Source organism: Pezoporus flaviventris, unplaced genomic scaffold, assembly GCF_033815535.1.
Source record: "Pezoporus flaviventris isolate CSIRO_AGI_PZ_B2104156 unplaced genomic scaffold, CSIRO_AGI_Pfla_v1 ptg000080l, whole genome shotgun sequence".
Taxonomy (NCBI): Eukaryota; Metazoa; Chordata; class Aves; order Psittaciformes; family Psittacidae; genus Pezoporus; species Pezoporus flaviventris.
This window is the reverse complement of record NW_026892628.1, coordinates 769,479-789,728: the sequence shown is the minus strand read 5'-3', so window position 1 is coordinate 789,728 and position 20,250 is coordinate 769,479. Positions and strand designations below refer to the sequence as shown.

The 20,250-nt window shown below is 46.5% G+C and overlaps 2 protein-coding genes across 3 annotated transcripts in view; one reads left to right on the top strand and one right to left on the bottom strand.

Annotated features, from left to right (window-relative positions):
* DDX49 (DEAD-box helicase 49) overlaps nt 1–20,250 on the top strand; it is a 139,765-nt gene that overhangs the window by 49,120 nt on the left and 70,395 nt on the right. The window lies entirely within an intron of this gene.
* COMP (cartilage oligomeric matrix protein) lies at nt 376–18,616 on the bottom strand. Of its 2 annotated transcripts, none has more exons than XM_061474668.1 (21): nt 18,494–18,616; nt 17,127–17,248; nt 15,160–15,407; nt 12,995–13,080; nt 10,884–10,935; nt 8,569–8,741; nt 7,221–7,358; nt 6,410–6,487; nt 6,112–6,270; nt 5,449–5,553; nt 5,202–5,309; nt 4,878–5,037; nt 3,578–3,696; nt 3,338–3,390; nt 2,781–2,974; nt 2,190–2,368; nt 1,928–1,976; nt 1,504–1,700; nt 1,199–1,371; nt 890–1,029; nt 376–713 (listed from the first exon to the last, which is right to left on the bottom strand). In XM_061474668.1, exons 3-21 carry the CDS (start codon nt 15,233–15,235, stop codon nt 667–669), a joined length of 2,286 nt encoding a protein of 761 aa, XP_061330652.1. In that variant the 5' UTR covers nt 15,236–15,407; nt 17,127–17,248; nt 18,494–18,616; the 3' UTR covers nt 376–666. The 2 variants fall into 2 exon arrangements, with proteins under 2 accessions (XP_061330652.1, XP_061330653.1); XM_061474669.1 differs by having other exon boundaries at nt 15,160–15,403.

Sequence of the window (20,250 nt, the reverse complement as noted above, 5' to 3'; positions counted from 1 at the left end):
GCCCCGTGCATGTACTAACAACTGATAACCCAGCTGCTGAGGGGCTCTCTTCCACATCTGGATTAGAATAGTTTCAGAGGAAAAAGCAACATGCACATGACAAAGAAGTCTAGTATTTATGATGCAACATTCCAAGTATTTATGATCCAACATTCCAAGTATTTATTATCCAACATTCCAAGTATTTATTATCCAACATTCCAGAACAAAGACACTCTCCTTAAAGTGCTTTTTTTTAATGTTTTGTGAGCAACTTGTACATGAGCTGCTCCCTGTGTCCTTTTCAGACTGGCGCTGGGTTTGCTTGACAAGGAAAACAAACATTCACACTTGAGAGCCTTTGAGGAGGGAAAATAACCCTTGGGAATCATCCACGCGAGACTTGACTCAATTCCAGCTACAGCAAGCAGCTTCTCAGCGCATCCACGGTGTGTAGAGAGCTCGTGTTTACAGCAGCTCGGGCTCTGTCCACACTCGCTGGCTACACCACGGCCGTGCCAGCAGGGTTTGGAGCGTGTAAGCCAGCTGCTGCGGTAGGGGAGATGCTGGGTGATGCCGCAGTGGTAACGTTACTTACAGTTCCTCATAGGGGCTACGGGAGCGATAGTGGGGCAGCTGAGCAGGGGCTGAAAGCGAGGCTGGCTGGACACATCTTGACATCAGGCCTTAGTCTTGCTGAACTCGGAATGTTTCATAGTCTTCTGGGATGGTGTCTGAGGAGGAGGAGATTGAAGCAAATACGGATTAGAAGTAGAACCAGGAGTGAAAAATAGACTCGGGTGCTGTGTGAGCCCTCCTGCTGCAGGCTTAGGGACAGGTTATACCAGAGCAAAGGGGTGTCCTGAAAGTGAAATGGCAGCAGTCCCTGTGTTTGCTCTTTGAAACTCACCGTTGCAGCGGTAACGCAGGTTGGACCAAATGATGTTCTCCTGGGAGAAGCAGAAGACTCCCAGGCGGCCTCCTCGCATGGTGGTGTCAAGGACAACTCCAGTGTCTGCTACTACTTCAGGTCCTTCATAGAAACGAGCTCTAGGAGAGAACAAGCACGGGTAGGACACGAACGTGGGACTGAGGCACCCCCATAAAGACCGTTCCTCAAGCGCACGCTCCCTGTCTTTCCCTCCGCACTGCACTGGAGGTGCTGCTGCTGTGTGCTCAAGTGCTCGTCAGGCGTGCCGAGGCAGCTGTAGACCCCCACCTGATGTACCCGACCTGGGGCCGGTGCTGCAGGAACCAGCGGTACGAGGTCTTGTCCTTCCAGCCGGAGTTGCGAGGGTCCTTCCAGAGCAGCTTGACCTGGTCCGTGGTGTCCCCCGTGTGCCACAGGGAGTTCCGGAGGTACTCCCCTGGGCCTGTTTTAGACTTCACTGCCTGGGACCGAGAGGAGACCGGTAAGAGGTGGGGATGAAGGACTGACTGACTGGAGCTGCGCGTGCCCAAGCGGCACGGCTAAGAGAAAGGCCACACATCCACTAGGGAATTCTTTATCAATGGCTGCTTTACCTTCAGTTGAATACCAGGTTCTGCTACTGCTCGGAAGGGGTTTGCCTGCCAGTATGTCTGTTCCATCTGCTTCCACATGACCACGTAAAAGCTGGAACTGTCCTGGTAGCCAAATATGAAACCAGCATAATCGTCATCTGTGGCAGTGTTGACGTGGAATGTGCCCTCAAAGTCCACTCCATTGAATGCAGTGTAACCTGGAATGGGTGAGGAAACAAAGATTCTGTGTTCTAAGACTAAATGGAGATCCATTTGATTCCAGATCCGGATGGGAGAGGTGGATGTTGCTAAGCTGAAGCTTCTGCTACTGCAGGAAGTATTTCCCCCGGAGGTGCATGGAGCGTTAGGTACTTGTAAAGCTGCACTAGGAGCAGGCAGTTGCTGAGCAGTAACCTTCCCAATAGGACAAAAGGAAGAGCCTCACCTACGGCCAGGCCGGGGTCACTGTTCATGGTCTGGACAATTTCCATGCCCTGAAAAAGAGGAATGTTGACTCATGAGAACAGTTTCAAATGTACCAACCTGACCCTGGTTCAGTGCTCAGAGGAAAGATAGCCCTGGGGCGAGGCTCCAGGATTAGGATGTGAAGCCTGCACAGTTTTATGAGGAAAACTGCACCCACTTTGGTACAGGCCTGTCCATGTCCCCCCCCACCCTGACCCAGCCTGTTCTGGAGCAGTGCCCACCTGGTTGAGGACAATCCAGTTGGGGTCAATCTGTGCATCACCCTCAGGGTCCAATACAACCGTCTGGAAAGCCCTGAAGTCCGTTAGGGTCACCTCTGCGTTCTCTGGGCACACGTCAATCCTGTCAATCACCATGTCTCTGTCAAAGTCATCTTCACAGAGGTTTCCCACACCATCACCTGAGAGGAGAAAAGGAGTAACAAGGGTTCATTAATCTCTCCCACCCCTTACACCTGAGTTTTACTCCAATAGCTGTTGGACAGTGCAGTTTAAGGTAGCCATGTGCAAGGTTAAGAGGTGTTCAGAGACACTTTAAGTCAGTTGCAAAGAAACCCCGAGGCTTCTCTTGCTGGCAGAGATGCTGTGAGCAGAAGAGACACCTCAAATTGTTGTCACTGCTGGAAGAGAACTTGTGCCAGATATGATCCCGATGTCAGGGGTTTGGGAGATCTGAAAATGACATAGGACTGTCCCAGGTCAGTACTGAGAAGATCTTAATTCCTGGCTATCTCTAGAGACCAAACTGGTAGGCATTAGCCACCAGGAACAGGAGGGCCCAAGCAGAGTTTAGGTGCATCCATTTCCCCTTACCATCCGAGTCTTCTTGGCCAGGGTTAGGGACAAGCCGACAGTTGTCAGGGCCTGGAGGTTTCTCATCTGGAATCCCGTCATCATCATCATCATCATCACATTCATCTCCCAGCCCATCATTATCTGTGTCCACCTGGGAGCTGTTGGGCACTGATGGGCAGTTATCCCGTGAGTCTTGGTGGCCATCCCCATCGCTGGTGGAGGAAATCACAGGTAAAGCTCATCCATTTTGAAAGAAGCAGGTAACACCTTTCTAGGGGCTGGGGTCCTCAACAAGAACAGCACAAGGTGGTGAGTTTTGCCCCTTAGCTACACCAACAAGAGAGCAGAAACATCCCTGCTGCAGTGTCCAAACAGGTCTGGGGCTGGTAGGTAATGATGAGCAGGCCAGCATGGGCTGTGCTTCCACTGACTTTTGAGGTGTGAAGAGAACTCCACCTCCCTTAACCTCTTTTTCTCAGGTAAGGCCAAGCCAGGCTGACAGGGAATTGCCTTCTTCTCCCCCCATCCCCAAGGTTTCATGCAACCCCAGTGTAATCTTTGAAGCAAGCTCTCACCTGTCCTGGTTGGTGTCACAGACGTCTCCCACCAGATCATGGTCAGTATCTTTCTAGTAAAATAAAGCAATAATAAGTGACACTTTCCATAGATCAAGAGGTAATCTTGTGACTTCGAGGGGTTGCACTTATGTACTGTGGGATTTGCAGGTGGTGCTCGGTGAGTTCCCAGGTTTGAGCACCTCAGGCAGGTGACGCCAGCACCGTCCCAGGACTGCAGAATGGGGAGTACCGCCTTACCTGGTCTGGGTTACTGACTGTGGGGCAGCTGTCACACATGTCTCCTACTCCATCACCATCGGCATCTTTCTGATCAGGGTTAGGAACTCTTTTACAGTTGTCCACGGGGTTTTTGATCCCTGTAAAACAAGCAAAGTGGACCCATCAAGGCAAGAGGCCTGTCAGGCTCTATGCAGCGAGATCTCTTTTGGATGTAAGAGATGGCAAAAACTGAGGACAGCTGAAGTCATGTAATAAAGCAACTGTTTTACACAATTTCAGTTACATCCTGGCAGCTCTGGAGGATGAAGATCAGCAGCAGCTGATCTGAGAACACTCCAGGCTGCATCATGCTGGATGTCTGAGCATGCTGCTGCACATGGACCTGAAAGGAAATGTCCCAAACTGTGCTCCTCAGAGGAAGCTAAAGAACTGAAGAATGTGGCTCCAAACCAGCATCACATCTGTACAGGAGTGAGGGGCCAAGAGCATGAAGTTGAAGCTGTCTGTGGTCCCCTAAACCATGACAGAGGCTTTCCCTCTAAAGCACATATCTGTGTAACTGGAAAATAAGTCAAGGTTAATCTTGGCCATTTGACCTGGAAGGTTTAAGACGAGGCCTTTTCAAGGGCAGGAACAATCTAATTGCAACCTGAATGACTTCACTTCCTGCTTCTCTGCATCTACCTACTACAGCAGTGCATCATGCCAGCAGGATGCAGCCAGACCCAAACAGTGCTAGGTGCAGAAATACTCTGTAAATAAGAACGTGTGCCTCAGGCCAGGGCAGTTGTGATTTCTGGCTTTTGAAAGCAGGCTTTGTGCAAATACAGTAGCATCAGTGCACACACTGCTTCTAAAGTCTTTTAATGTTTTTTCACCCCAGAAGACAGCCCTGATACAAACTGCCTTGAGCTGGTAGCTGCCAACAACCTGGCTATTCCCACACTTCTTCCTCCATTTAAATTACATCACCAAGTAGTGTCCTTGTCTGGCCCGAGATCTTCTTCTTGCCTAAGTCTTGCCTAAGTTTGATGTGATTGTGCATGATAAGAGTGCTAATAAAAAGCTGTTAGCACCATCCTGATGAGAAATAGTTAAACCCTGCGAGAGCTGAACTGTGAAGGATGTTGGCTTGACTTGGCAGCTAAAAAACTGAGCTGTGCTTCATCCTACCAGAAGTTAGTTCTGCTCCTGTAGATCTCAAGCCTCTGAAGGCTGGCACTTGCCCTGAGGCTCTCTAGCTGTGTGCTGCACAGCTTTCTGGGCCTTAGATCAGGATATATGCACCTCTCTGAGGGTGCTCTCCTGCTGTTCTTACCATCTCCATCCATGTCGTCGTCACACTCATCTCCCTTCCCATCACCATCAATGTCCTTCTGATCGTTGTTCTTCACTTGGCGGCAGTTGTCACAGGCGTCACCGAAGTTGTCCTTGTCCGCGTTGCGCTGGTCCGTGTTGCGCGTGTACACGCAGTTGTCCTGTGGGGACAGGGGTGGGCTGAAGGGGGACGTGTGGCTCTGAGCATGCTACTGAGGAGTCACACAGACACTTGGCCAAGTGAGAGAGAGAAGCGAAGGCAATTGCTGTGCAAGACCTTTGGGTCTATTTAGGTATGGCAGAGCTTAAGCATTAGAATTCAAACCTCAGCATTTAATATCCCATCTCCATCGGCATCATCATCACAAGCATCTCCAATTCCATCCCTGTCAGCATCCTCTTGGCCGGAGTTGGGGACAGTCATGCAGTTATCCTGCAGGGAAAGCAACAAAGGGCTTGTTAGGAATCTGATTTCTGAAGGATGAGCAGGGTCTCACATCAGAAGGGCCCAGTTCTGCTCAGGCATTCCTCTGGTGTCCTGTTATCAGCTACACGAGACAACTGCATCGTACCTTGCGGCACTTTTTGTCTGAGCAGCGTTGCTTCTCGTCAGGGACTCCATCAATGTCCGTGTCCTTCCCGCACACGTAGCCGTTCCCTGCCCACCCCACGAGGCACTGGAAGACAGCACATGAACGAAATGAGGCTGGCAGCGAGTGCCCTGATGGCCATGTGCCTCTGAAATGGAAGGCTTCACGTGAGAACCTGCTGGAAACATTGCAAATCCAGGTACACAGTGCTCTATGGGAAAAATATTGCCTGCAATAAGCATTTATGCTGTAAACAGCATTTTACATAGCTCAGATACAAGCTCTCAGCTTGTTCTTGAGATCACAAAGACAGATGCAGCAGCATCTTGGCTCCTGAAGGTTGCTGCAGGGCGCTTCTCCCTGCTCAGCTGTGTGTAATGCTCCATGACTGACAAACTTGTAGCACTTCAGGCAAAGGCAAAAACCAAAGCCCAAACACACAGGAGTGGACCTGAGGTGCCAGGAGCAGTCCACGTCTCCAGGGAGCACTGGAAGCGACACTGCAGCAGCTCAGGTGTTAAAGGAGAGCAGGTCGGTGCGGGGCAGGCTCTCCAGGAGAGGGCAGTGGCAGACCCAGCAGAGCAAGCCCAGTGCAAGGGAAGGCGGAATGAGCAGGCGCTGCTCGCAGGGAGGTTTGAATCTCACCGCGCAGGAGAGGGACCCGTCGCGCTCCACGATGCATTCTGCTTTCTCGTGGCACGGGCTGATCTCTCCATTAGGGCAGCGTCTCACTGACTGGCTCCTGCAGCCACTCACTTGGTCCCCAACAAAGCCAGGTTTACAAGCCCCGCACTTGTAGGATCCCTGCAAGGACGAGCGATAGGGAGTTAACAACCACAGGAGTCCTGGCAAGCCTTTGCTTCCTCAGCAGCTGATTTCCACAGCTAACAGAGGCCCCAGAGCCTGGGGAAGAGACCCACATGAGGCTTTCGGTAGTACTGACCCGTGTGTTGATGCAGATGGAGTTGGGGACACAGTTTCTGGCAGCGCCTGTCTCGCATTCATTGATGTCAGTACAAACCTGCCCAGGAAGAACAAAATAGACATTCACTTCACTCCTGAGCAGAGCCCCCATCAGATTACAGAATTAGTGCATCACTAGATGCAGAAGCAAAGCCTCTGACACACCTTACTCAAAGCTTTCCTCAAACCTGAGGCAGATCCCAGCAATATTCCTGACCCCCAGGTGAGCTGCTCACCCTCTACAGTCACCAGAGATTTTAGCCTGGCAAAATAGCTTAGCTCTGAGCTGAGCTGGCAGAGTATCTCCTTACTGTAAAAGGATAGAAGCGGGTCAATGGAACAAGAAGGTCAAAGGCTGCATCCTGTGACCAGCTAGCAGCTCTCTAAATAACACGAGCCACATGCTGTTCCTGCTTATAAACCATAAGGTTTTGTTGTTGTTTTTACTTTAGCCTGTCTACAGCTGTTGGGGAAGCAGAGGGGGAGTAGCTGCATGAGTTCTTTGTGTCCCTGCATGAAGGATTACCTGGGCTGGCTTCACAGCCCCAGAGGTGTCACAGACATAACATTATGTCCAGGATAGATTGAGCAGAAGTCAGGTCTTAGAGTGGAGGTTGCTTCACTGCTGATGTGCCAGGACATCCTTGGCTAGTCTCTCCTCTCACTGCATCAGTCTTTCCACCAACACAATGCAGCCACCTTGCATGTCCCTCCAAGACTTTTGAATGACAGTTACAGAGGGGAAAGAGTTAATGGCTTCTGAGGGAGACAGAAACGTTTCCGGACCTTACCTGTTTGTTGGCTCTCGCATAGGCCAGTCCAACCCCTTCGACCATCTGGCCGGTGAAGCCAGGAGGGCAGGGATCACAGCGGAAGCCAGGGCTGGTGTTAATGCACTGGACCTTCGGGAAGCAGGGGTTTGCATTGCACTGCAAACAAGAGAGGTGGTGCAGAGCTGTGAGGCAGGCCCACAGCTCTCCCTCAGAGCCAGCTGTGAAGCCAGCTCTCAAAACAGGCCTTGCTGGCTGAGAGCCACCTATTGTACTTTTCTTTTTAAAGAATAAACCAAAAACGCATAGAAGTTCCTGGCTTTCCTTGCAAGTGGAAAATGCAGCTTCCCCAGCTCCGTTGTTCCCCCAAGTTCCAGTAATGTGCAGACAAGTAAAACAAACCAACTTTCAGGACTAATTCTTCTTTGGTGACATCAATTGCCCAGGCAAAGGGCTGGCTTCACTTCACACTTTCCTTCCTGGCAGTCTCTGAATCCAGAGAACTGGATCATTTCTTACACTGGTTTTGACAGACAAGAACAGTTGTTTGTTTACTACCCTGGGAAGCAATTGTCTTCCAAAATTGCTATTAATGCTTCATTTCACATTATTTCATATTCACATTAGCAGAGTGGTTCCCATGGTTTTGTGACCGACAGATTATCATCACTCTCATTGACCCTTTTCAGCAGGTTTTAAACTGAAACAGTATAAAGGTGATACAGTTTTGCAAGACACTTGCAGTTGCTTGGTGGTCTAATCGGAGAGCGTAGGACTGGGATTTGGGAACCACACAACTAAGGAGTCTTATGTACACACAAAATTAACGGTTGAGTGAAGCTCTGCACAGACAGGGAAAGAAAACTTGATGGAATGCCACACTTCCTAAAAAAAACAAACAGTATCTGCCCAGCAAGGTTTGATTTAAAGGCAGAAGTACAGCATTAAGAGTAGTGTGGTAAGATTTATTGTAGAAGGAGCTATCTGGGAAGTGTTTGATTCTATTCCACGCGTAATAAATCTTATCTCTAACAACTCATCAGCCATTAGCTCAAAGATCGTAAGGCCAAAAGGGACTGTTCAGGGCTTCCAAACTCACCCTCCTGTGTGGTACAAACCAAAAGATTTATTTTGTTGGAGCCTATGTATCTTTTAGAAAGAAATCCCTAGCTGGATATAAACCCACATGGAACAGAGCTCAAGGGAGGCTGAGACAGACTTCCTTCCCACGAACTGATGTTTCTGTTGAACTGGAGCTCCGAGGGGATTTGCAAGACTTTTCTTTATAAACCACAAACCAAACCTGCAACACTCCAAGCCAAGTGAGTCAGGTTTATACCCTCCAGCCTGTCCCACTTGGGGTTTTTACCTCATTGATGTCTGTGCAGTGGGTGCCATTGCCTGAATAACCCGGGGGACAGGGTCCGCAGCGGAAGCCGGTGCCGGTCTCAGTGCAGGCCACGCCAGGGAAGCAGGAGTTTGGGAGGCATCTGTTAAACTGTGTCACGGTGATGACAGGGCCTGTGGCCTCGGTGTGCATGCCTGGAGGACAAGAGGAATGTTAGAACATAGCTGTCACCGCCAGGGACTAGCATCAGGTGGTCCCACTGTCTCAAAAGGGATCAGTGTGCTTCACACACAGGACATTTCCTCACATCCTTTCTGAGGTCGAGCAGTTGTAGCTGTTTTGTAAATGGAAACAAATGAAGCCAGAAGCAGCAGTTTGACAAATTCCTGAGTCAGAGCAGACAAAAAATAAATAAGAAACCCCAGAAACCTTAGCTCCAGTCCAAATCTCTTGTTGTTGGTGCAATGCCCTTGCTTTGGAGTTCCACAGAGACCAGTTTTCTCCTTGGTTCCTTCACAACTACTCCTCACTGGTGCTATGGACTCAGGCACCTGCCTAAAGCAGAGCCCAAACAGGCTTAATTCTGGGAAGCACTGTGGAGGGCTGTCAGCCAAAGTCTCTGCTGTAGAAGCAGGCATGTTAAACAGGTCAGCTTGGTCTGTAGCAGGAAAATACTCACATCAGGCTCAATAAGGCTTTGTGCCATAATGTTATGCATAACACGCTACCTGTTGTCTTCACAAGGCAAGAAACCTCCCTTAATCCTGGCAGATGGGAAATCAATCTGTTACTCAGCCATTCATCACTTCTGGGCTGGAATACAGCAATATGGTCCATCTAAGCATGGCGTACTGTGCTTGATGGGTAGGAAATTCTAACCCGTATAAATGCTCCTGCAGTCCTATTCCAAAGCACTGTGAACAAATCCAGCCTGTGCCACACTGCTCACACCAGCTTCCCTTAAAGGTTGAGGCCAAACGCCAGGTTTTTGTCTCTATCCTCATGACCTGCCCCAGCACTAGGGAAGTTGCAGAATCAGTCTGTACAGGACACAGAACTTCACTGAAGGCCAGTTCAGGACAGTGAAGAGAATTGTCACAAGTCTCCCACAGCCACTACTCCAAGTGGTAGCAGGACACTTTTTGCTCCCACTTTCTCCAGCTTAAAAGCCTAACATGAAAAACCTGAAACAAAACAGAACAAAAGCCGACACTCTACCACTGCTAGCAGCAAAATCTTCACTAAACCCAAGGCTTCCTCTCTTCATGTTTCTCTTTCTGAGCAATAATGAGAAGCACACGACTGCTGGGAGTCACGTTGTTCACTGCATGACTAAAAGAGGCTCAAATTTTACAGTAAGGAGTACAGGAGAAGAACACATAAAACAGACTAGCAAGTGGGGAAGGCAGAAATCAAGTAACAGAGAAAGTTCAGGACAGTTTTATGAGCAAATTATTAAAACAATTGCTGTGGATGAATGCAGTTCTGTACTGCAGGCCCCAGGAGCTTTGGCTAATCTCTATTCCAGCAGAAGAACAATCTCTCCAAATGCAGACATGGTTATTGCTGCACCCTTTGAGTCTATTGGCAGGTAACAGCACCTCCAAGAACCATGCTTTCTGCAAGCTAGTTATACTGGAAGTAAGTTCCAGTTTAGAAATAAAACCCTACAACATTTACTGGGGAGCAGAGGACAAGATTTATATGGGCAAAAATATGACCCTGTTTCCTGAACTCTGCGTAAACAACCTCTTTGCTTGGATGGTGGCAGCACTAGGATGGAAGGAATAGCAAAGCAGTACCTCTTGGGGCTGATCTCTTCCACCTGTGGCTCAGGAGTAGCCAGCTGTATCCCACAGGATACCCAGTGTGCATTCCCAGGCAATTCGAACATGGGCCATAGGTTGGGTTATGAGGAGATGTGCTTGGGCACCTTTCTGCACCAGCATGTAGCTACCCTGAGAAGTCCAGCATGGTGTGTCACAGAGCCACCAATAAAGCTGATTTCAGAAACAGTGCAAGTAAGCAAATGCTGGGGGGTTGCTGGAAGGAAAGATTCAGCTTTTTAAGGCTACTTCTGCTCAGGAAAGGGGTAATAGCTTCAGCTGCCATGGAACATGAGAGCAGCATGGAACACTGGTCCATGTGTGCAGAATGCTGTAGGGGGAAAAAAGCATCACTAATATTGAGTATTACCCTGTGACACTCAGGTAATTGTGAAACAAGCCACTTCCTTTGGGGACACAGTCACAGGTAGCTTTTTAGTACTTGTTTGCACACAAAGGTATGAAGGACTGAGGAGATAGTTGAACATAGGACTCAGCTCACTAACTCACCACAGGCATCACACTCCATGACTGTATTCTTCAGGAATGTTATCTCCTTAATCTAGAAGAAAACAAGAACCATCACTTAGCCAAAGGGTGAGTTTTGCTCCCCCACAAACTTGTAAGCCCCATTGCCAAATCCAGGGTGTCTCTGAGACTGCACAGCTACTGACAAAGTAACTCTGGGTACCCAAAGTCTACGTTGCAGACTTTCTGGAACCTGAGGTGCCTTGTGCTCCCTGCTGCAAGTCACTCCCTGCTGTAGTATTTCTCCAGGCTAACTCAGTAATACTATTCTATCACAGATGCAGGAGACACTTGAATACACACAAACAAGTGTCAGAGAGAAAGAGAAATCTACTTTATTTGGGTCTTCTACTGTAAAAGATGCTGAACTAGAGTCCAAGAGAGGTCTGCTTGACCTGCAGCCCAGACTGTGTAAGGAAAGCTCAGAGGGAGGCTCCCATGAGCCATCTTTGCAGATATCTGAATAATCTCTGACATTGCTTTTGCCATTCTTTGTCCCTAATGCCCTTGCCTTGAGGATGTTTATAATCTGTTCATAAAAGCTCCTCCCTTCAGTCTTCCTCACCTGGGTTATGGAGAGACAGAAGTAAGCATGTCAGTCCCAAGCTCATGTTTATAGATTCTCCAGTATCTCAGAGACCAATCCCAGCAGACTTCTCTCCTGCAAAGCCTCACTGTCTGCAACTGATGCTCAGGACCAGCCTTTCATACCTGGTGGACATCATTTCACTCTGACAAAAGCCCATGTCTCTGCCAGCTCCCAGGTGTAAGAGCAAGTTTCATCCTACGCTAGATGCTCTCTTCTTTCCAACATGGCCTGGGATCCTGTATTTTGAATAGTTAATGCAGAGAGAGATCTAACCCAAATCCCCAGAACATCTCCCATTAGAAGAGGGTGACAGAGCAGAGTGGAGGATTTGGAGCACTACTAATGAGTATCAGTGGCTCCTTTGTGCCAATAATACTTCAGCCTTTGGCTCAGGAGAGTAGATCTGACCTTTCGTTGTCAGGCCTGTTGCCATCCTTATTGCCAACACCCCAAAATGCTGAATCAAGGAAAAGTAAGCTATAGAAAATCCTTGCACAGATTAAGCAGTGATGAACTGCCCCCTTGGCTCTCCAGTTGTATTTGCAAGTTTTGCCTATGAAGTTTTCATGAAAGCACTGTTGAGAAAAGCCATGGATGAAAAAAAAACCCCAAGTAGTGGCAGGGTGAGAGAAAGAACAAACAGAAAACCTGTATGGTGAGGCAGGGCTGAGCTGGAAGGGAACACTGGAAATCGTTGCTCGAGGCTGCCAGGAACCATGTCTGACCTGGTTCCTAGTAAACACTGGCTATTTATGCGGCAGCCTGAGATGTGAGGGGAGCTCGACGCAACAGATGGTTTTGCAGATCAGAGGCCGCCCAGTTTGCACTGGCACAGGGACCTGTCTGCCATTCCAGTCCTCTGGCAGGCAGAGGCTGCTGCCCTCAGCTCCCACAGTGGGGAAAGGGAGAATGGAACCTTTTTCTATGCTTAAAAGGGAGTTGACCAGGCAAACCACCATCTCCTCGCTAAAATGGGAAAAGATCTAAGCACCCAAGAAGTTCCAAATTCCCTAAGAAACTACCAGAGCCAGAAAAGCTTAGGATTAAAACAACAAGAGGAAAGAGTGAATACAGCGCTTGTTTAGACTCCATATGACTTCCCTTTCCAGGACCCTAATAGATGGCTGAAAGGTCTCTTCCATCTTCCAAGTTTGGACTCTAACTGATTTCATGAGCCCACAAAACCAAGGAAAAAGTGACTTGTTTTTCCAGTTAAATACATACCCACTGTGTGTGAGTGGCTTTGGGGTTTTTTTTGAGTTCTTTCTGTTCTCAGCAGACAGGGTTCTAAGCAGCAGAATTTGGAATTCACATGAATCCACTTTATCTCAGTTACTGATCTGATTGTGAGACCACCTCTTGATTCCGGTTTGCAGTGCAATGATTCTATTGCTCATTTCACTTCAGACAAGAAGCAGCCCCCCCAGCTGCAGAAGTCAGCACATAAGGCAGAGGATTCAGAGATCTCTCTGAACATGAGGGATCAGGTCCCTTTCTCACCTACCTGCTGTTTCAGCAAGTCTCGCACTTCCATTAGCACACGGTTAGTTTCTCTCATCTCTTCCAGCATTTCTGGCCCAACTTCACCTCCTAAAAATACCAAAGTGGTTGGGAAAAACACAGAAGAGCCATTAGCAGTCCAAATCAATGGTATTATTAACTTCAGCTTAAGATACAAGATATTATTAAGATATGAGGAGATACAGACTCCTCCATACCAGTCTCTGGCCGTTCCTAACTAGAAGCTTGTTGGAATTAACAGAGACCTGCACACAGGGTAGAGTTTACTCTGGATGGGGCAGACAGTGATAATCAGCCATTCCTGGCAGGTAGGAAACAGCTACCCCTCAGCAAACAGCTTGGCCTGGCAGCCTGGCAGTTGTGGTAGCTGCTTATCTGGCACGGGTTCTGCAGTTCACACATAGAAAGGCTTTGCTGCCAAAAGCAGCAGATTAATAATTCAGTGCTGTGGAAGCTGCTATGAAGGGCACCACTGAAGTAAGGCTCTTTGCTGAGTCTATCCCAAACGTGCTGCCAAGCACTGAACGTGGAAAACCAGCACGTCAGCCCTTGCCTCTCTTGTTCTCAAGGGACAGACTTTTCCTTGCTGGAGACAGGCTCTTTTTGGGTAGCGGCGGTTTCAAATTGGTCAGCAGTGGGTTTGGGACATGGAGGATCCATCTGCTCATCCAACACTGCAAAATCCTGTTTAAGCTATGCTGAACAGGATAGAAATCATTTTACAAGGTCATTTAGTGCAGATTAACATGACTTTATTCTCCCATCTGCTAGATTCTACACTTGCCCAGGCCTCTGGGACATGCTCAGTATCTAGTCCATACTCTTTGCTCAAGAGGAATGAATGGAAGCAGCTCATTGCTTCTAAAACTATGTCAGTTTTAAGAAAACTTGAACCATTTGAAACCAAGTGGACACAAAGCTCGACTCTGCTATTCCCTGTCTCTCACGAGAAAGCACAACCTCATTTTGGCTTTTCTAGATGAACCAATCCTTTAACAGAAGTCACACCCTGCCTACAGCATAAGCAAACCGTTAAGAAGAGACACAAAGCAACATCTCCCACTGCATGTTCAGGGGAAAATCAGCTGGATTTGGGGGCTGCCTCCTTCAGCATGAGGAGTTTGCCGGTGCCACAGGCAGGGTGTGAGCCTGTGCTTAGCACAACTCTGGCATTCTCTGTGACAAGCAAGCCTGGAAGCCTCACAGGTCTACCCCACAAAGAACCAAGAGGATTCTGTTAGTATTCGCAACCTCTCCAATACATTTTGGTTTGGGAACTAAATTGAAAGTACCACAAATGTGATGTTCTAAGACAGAAGGACTGAATTCAAGTCATGTTTTCTTATTTTATTGAAAACAAGGAGCTTGCACATGATTTCTAACTCCAGAGGTTTTGAATAAGCTCTGCAGGAAGCCTGCAGGCAGCTGCCGTTATTCCTGGGCAGAATTTTCCATCCCTTGTAGCAAGATGTCATTTAAAAGAAAAGTCTGGTGTTTTTTAATGTCCAAATTCACAATAATGATTCAACTGCCCAGGAGCAAATCCCAAAGGAAATCTAGGCACTTGCAGACATTCCCATTGCTATGCATCCTTCTGCATGGACTCATTCTGTCTCCACAAGCACACATCTGAATCTCTGGTACACAGCCTGAGGCTGCCAGATCTCCCATATCCTCTTTGAGCTGAGCATCCCCCTATTGTAATGAACTACATTCCTGGAAGTCAGGGCTTCCCTGAGCTCTGCGTGCACAAGCAGAGAGGATATCTAAGGATCCTGCTATAGGACATTCTGTATGACCTGATTTTTAACTCAAATCACATGTAAAATGCAGATTTATAGAAAGTGCCTTTTTTAGGTCATTACAAAACACACCAAAATTTCCAGCTGCCCTTGAATAAATGTTTTTCTTAAAAAACAACTTCCCTGCTCTGGAAGGGAACGGGGGAAAGATCGGAGACTGAACATTTACACAGTTCAGCTTCAAGTTTCATACGAAACTACAAAATCCCTAAACATCGTTTTCAGGCTTCAGTGGATGCAGTTGAATGTTACCTTCTCCCTCATTCCCTTCTGCAAAACATACTTTTCATGGGAGTCTAGAAAACATACGAGTCCAGCAAATACAGAAATCATGAAAATGACTTACCAGCCCTTCGCTGCTGACATGATGAAAAAGGGCAAGAGATGCAGAGGAGGAAAACGAAGGCTAGAGCTGAAATCATCTCTGAATCTCCAGGCAGTGTGGATCTATGGGCTTCTTTTGCAAAGAATCTTAACCTGCAGGTTTGCCTCTGCTCCCCATTAGTGTCTGTGGTCTGCTATTTATGAAGTTGCATTCCTTCCTCTGAAGTTCTTATTCTCTGATGCTGGACGAGGGGTGGACGTCATTCCTGGCTGGCAGTGCACAGGGAATGTTACAGGAGTAAACAATATGAGAAACTCATCAGCACAGGAGCTTGAGGGTTTTTTTTTTTAGCCCAGCTTGCACCAAAATAGGTCAGAAAATTCCAGAATTAAATGGATTCTTTTTGGATTGGGGTTTTTATTTCTTCTTCATGGACACAGGATAGACAGATGATTCATAGCTGTATCCCTCACAGACTTTCCTCCTAAAACTGCTCACAAGATCACAACAGCTATGAGACATCTGGACTTCACTATAGCTTCAGAAAAGACTCTTTTAACTCCCAAAAGACGGTTTCACCACTCACTTGGGATAGGACTATTGAGTCATCTTCCAACTCCAAAGAGGAGCTATAACATCCTATTTTGGAGAGGGACTGGGCAAATGTACTAGCCCTGGAAGGCTGATGTTCTTATTGCCTCCACCTAAGGGAAGGATGCAATGCAGAAGTGATGGTATGGAAGGAAGGTAGACTTCGCTGTTTCATGTCAGTAAAGCAAGGAGCCTCGATCCATTATTTTCCATCAGAGGACACAGAGCAGATTGAGAAATCCATCTACAGCAGCCAAAGAAAATCAGCCCCCCAAAAACCTTAAAGCTACTACCTCAAGGAAATCACACGTTAAAACTGTGACCTGTAGAAAAGGTTGGTCTGAAAAGCAGTGAAATTCCTGATCACACATTCCCGCTGCTTGACTGGGAGATCTGTCAGTACGTTGATCACACAACACCCTTGGGGACACAGTCAGGAAAGCCCCAGAAAACAGTAGCTCAGTCTCTCAAGTGCTACAGCAGCAGGATCGTGGCTATTTACACACAGATTTGTTTTCTCGGTTTGACCTCAGACCTCCCATGTTCAGGAAAACCTTCCCATCCCTGCGGCTGGGCACAGTTGATGAAGGTAACTGGGAGCAGCCCTGCAGGCACTGGGGGTGTGGATGGTCACTAAAGTAAGCAAGTAAATGTTATTAGGTTTGTATCACAGGAATGCTGCAGCTGACAGATTTTACATTTCTTGCACCGAGCCAATTTATACTGAAAATAAAGTTGATTTGCATGTGTTGCCTTGGTGGCACTGGTATGATTCTGCTTGTCTGGCACATGTGCCATCTCATGTCACACACAGCAAGTGACTTTCTGCTGTCAACCCACAGGTAAATCGGCTTTGAGGGTTTGATAGTTGTGGTGAGCTGAAGTGGCTCGGAGGGAACTCCGACCTATGGAATTTTCCAGGTTTTAGCATTTCTGGGTGCTTCTAGACAAATTCAAACCATGGCAATTGATTATTAGAGATAAAATCTACTCATTTTCCCAGCAATGTTCTGGGAATTATTTACAGTTTTATTTTATAGCAACAAATGGGGAGTGAATGAAAATGCCCCATCACACATCCTACAGAGACAGTCTCTCCCCTGTAACACTGTTAGCTGCTGTCTGTCCAGCTCATGTCTGAGGATGCTGCTGTCCAGAGGGGAGAGGCATCAGTCTCTGCAGGCTGCTCACTCCAGGACCCTGCTAGATGCCAAGCAGGGAAGCCTGTTAGGACCTGTTATGGCAGTGGAGAGTTTTAAGGGAAAAACACATTATTTCAACGGAAGCCTGATGGGTCATTAATAGAGGCAGGTTCTAGCCAACTATTCAGAAAAAAATCTGTTTTTTTCAACTGGGGAGAAGTCATAAAACTCCAGAAAGAAAGCGATGTAACTCACATGGAATGAAGAGTGGACAAGGGTCACTTGTGAGATCACCTTGGAACCAGCTGACGTCAGATTTGCTTTGTATGGAGAAATAAATGTGTATGTAGAACGATGAGACAATCAACGTCCTGGTACTACAAAGAGAAATGGAAAAGGAACTATTCAGTACAAGGCAAATAAAATAGGTATGAGCAGTAATGACATTTTCTGCTATCTATGCAAAATATTACCCAGTGATAGCAGGACATAAAACCAAACAAAGCCGCATGAAAAAACCCTTTGAAATAATTTCTGAGAGTGTGTGACATTGGCTTGTAAAGCAGTGTGACCCCAGCCAGCAAGGGATCCAGGAAGTCTTGAAGACTATTAGGAAAAGTCCTGCTTCCTCTGTACACAGCTTCACGTTCTTCTGAACACTTTCAGCTGCCCACAACATGCCCTTTTATAATATTAAACATGGTGATCATGTTATATGTAAAATTCACTGTATTTTCTAATATGTCTATCATTTGACATCCAGATTAACTCATCAAAACCATGTTATAGAGATGTTAGGTAATTTTCTTTCATAGTTTTACTATGGACTGAAGAAACTCAAATAATTGACATTATAAAGAAGAAATCTTCCAAGCTCCTGGAGTCACTGCAAAGGACAAAAGAAAGAGTGACCCCCTCTCTTGTGAAGAACACCTTGCGTGGACAAGCTGCAAGTCACCAAAGTATTTGGAATATTCAGGGCTACCAGCAGTGAACCTGGATCTCTTCACAGGGAAGAGAAAAAGAGAACTTGGACAATGTGGACATCTTGCAGGGACATTCCTACCTCTGTTATCCTCTGCAAGAGAGTCACTAATAATGAAGTTATTGGCAGACTGGAGACTATACTGACCTGGCTCACAAGGAGCACGTGTTATGTGTAAGTAACTCTGCAGCTAGCTGGGGTGTTCCAGCCCAAATGGAAAACTGTGAGTATGTACTTAGAAGATGCACTTAGTGAGTATGTACTTAGAAGAGTAAAGTCAGGCTGAGAAATGACCTTCATTGCCCTCAGCAACAATTAGTGTAGAACAGCACAGTGACACAACAGTGCTTGTTGCTCACTTATTCTAAATGAAATGAAGCACAGCATATTAAACCTGCATTACGCTAACTTTAAATATTTGAACAAGTAAGTTTTCTGCATACTAAGGCAGTGATCAATACGTCTTGGCATTCTTCTAGAAACCCAAAGCCATTTCTCTTCAGTCTGCAACAGCTTCTGGGATCTTTTCTATTCATTGACAGTAGCAAAATAACTACAAATAAATGTATCTTGTTTCTCCAGAGCTTCCTTGAGCTAAGCAAGACATGGTGTCTCCACAGACTGAGGTCATTCCTACCTTTATTTTCCTTGGACTCATTTTATACCTTTCTGTATTCAGATCTGAGGGCTAGAAATGCTTGTAAATCACCACTTTGACACAGCTTAAACACGTAGTAGCAGATCAGAAAGTGTTTGCTAGTGGGTTGGCTATTTCTGGGTGCCTGTTTCTGTTTAAAAAAAGACAAATTCAAAAGGAGCTGATATATTTGAATTTCTTATTATCTGATGGGGAAACGGCTTTCAGGTTTGTCTATAACTTCTTAAGCATTACTGATTAAAAAAGAAGTGACTAGCAGATAGTGTTTGTTTGGGCATCAGTGTGGAAGCGCTTTAGAACCGCGGTGCCAAGGTTAGTTACACCTTTTTTTCCTGACTGGAGTTGACATCACAAATGAAGCAGCACACAAACAAACAACAAAAAGAAAAGCTCATCCTAGTTTAAAGTTTAAATATTTTCCATCTCTGTGTTTTTAACTAATCTTTGCCAAGCAGAGGACAAAAGTCAGAAGGAAAAAGTTATTTTTCAGTCTTGTAAGGTCAAGTGCTAAAAATAAGTGAAAAACATCTACACCCTCCTCAATGGTATGCCGAGTAGTTTACAGTGTTTCTTATATATTTATGGTCATAATAAACCAAATTATACAAAAGATGGTTTCAAGAAGCATCTCCTCCTTTTGCCCCCAATACAGGATCAATAGTACCGATGCACTCCTCACAAAGATATCTCTACCCTCCTCTAAAACTCTTCCAGTGACAGAGACTCCACAGTCACCCCAGGCAGCCTTCCAATGCTCTATATCCCCACTGTGAAAATGTTTCCAAGGGATGTTATTTAAGCCCGTTTCTTCTTCTCTTATTCCCCATGGACTCAAAGAGCAGATTAGTCCCTTCTTTGAACGAGCACTAGATACTTGAAAACTTGCATTTCAATTCCATACTTGTGCAAAAGAGCCTGGTGATGTCTGCAGCAATACAGAAAGGTGGAGATGAAAAATGATCATAGTCATTGCACACTTGAAGTCTCAACTGAATCTTCATCAGTCAGTATTTTTGTTAACTGTCACCATGCATAAACTACCCATGACTCAGAAGATGCATTGCCTGTTGTGTGAACTGCTGGATTACAACTGGAGTTGGACCAACCCGACACATTTCACCCCGAGTGAATCAGTGAGAAGCCCAAATACATCAGCAGCATTATTTTGAATGCTACTGTCTAACATTTACAAACTCCAAAGGTACACAGTAAGAAGGAGAGGCACTGAAGTGTGAGGCCCAGCTTCAGCATCCTCCTACCTTTCTATTAGATGCTTCCAAATGAAACAAAAACCTATTTTCAAAAGTTTGCAAAACACGATTTTATGGCCTGATTATGTACAAATACTTATTCATCCGTTGCTAAAACACAACCTCAACAAACAGGATTCCTAAAGGATCTGCTTAGAGCTATTTGCAGTCCTGAAGTAACAAAGTTTAGATACTAACTAAATAACATAAAGAACAGCACCAGTTTTATGGAAGCAGGTTCATTATTTGGCATGGACACCAAGAGCAATGAAGATGTTACACACATAACCCAGCAGCTCAAAACAGGTAAGAACACCCCTGTTCACTTCAGCCATTGCAAGATGGAATAATCCATTCCAGGTTGTGGTTTCTTACATGTTTGAAGAGTTACGGCTTGCTGCAGTCTGGTTTATGTCTCTAACTTTGAATTCCTCATGAAAGCAAGAACTGGAGGGCATGGGAGACCTTTTATCAGTGCTTCAAATG

Bases quoted from the DNA above. Each gene is read 5' to 3' on its own strand.
- COMP (XM_061474668.1), bottom strand. From the start codon at position 15,235: ATGATTTCAGCTCTAGCCTTCGTTTTCCTCCTCTGCATCTCTTGCCCT. The intron at 6,271-6,409 runs GTCAGTACTACC...TCGTCCTTGCAG, and splicing joins CCATCTGCATCAACACACGG to GGATCCTACAAGTGCGGGGC. The intron at 3,697-4,877 runs GTAAGAACAGCA...CTTGTTTTACAG, and splicing joins CGACGACATGGATGGAGATG to GGATCAAAAACCCCGTGGAC.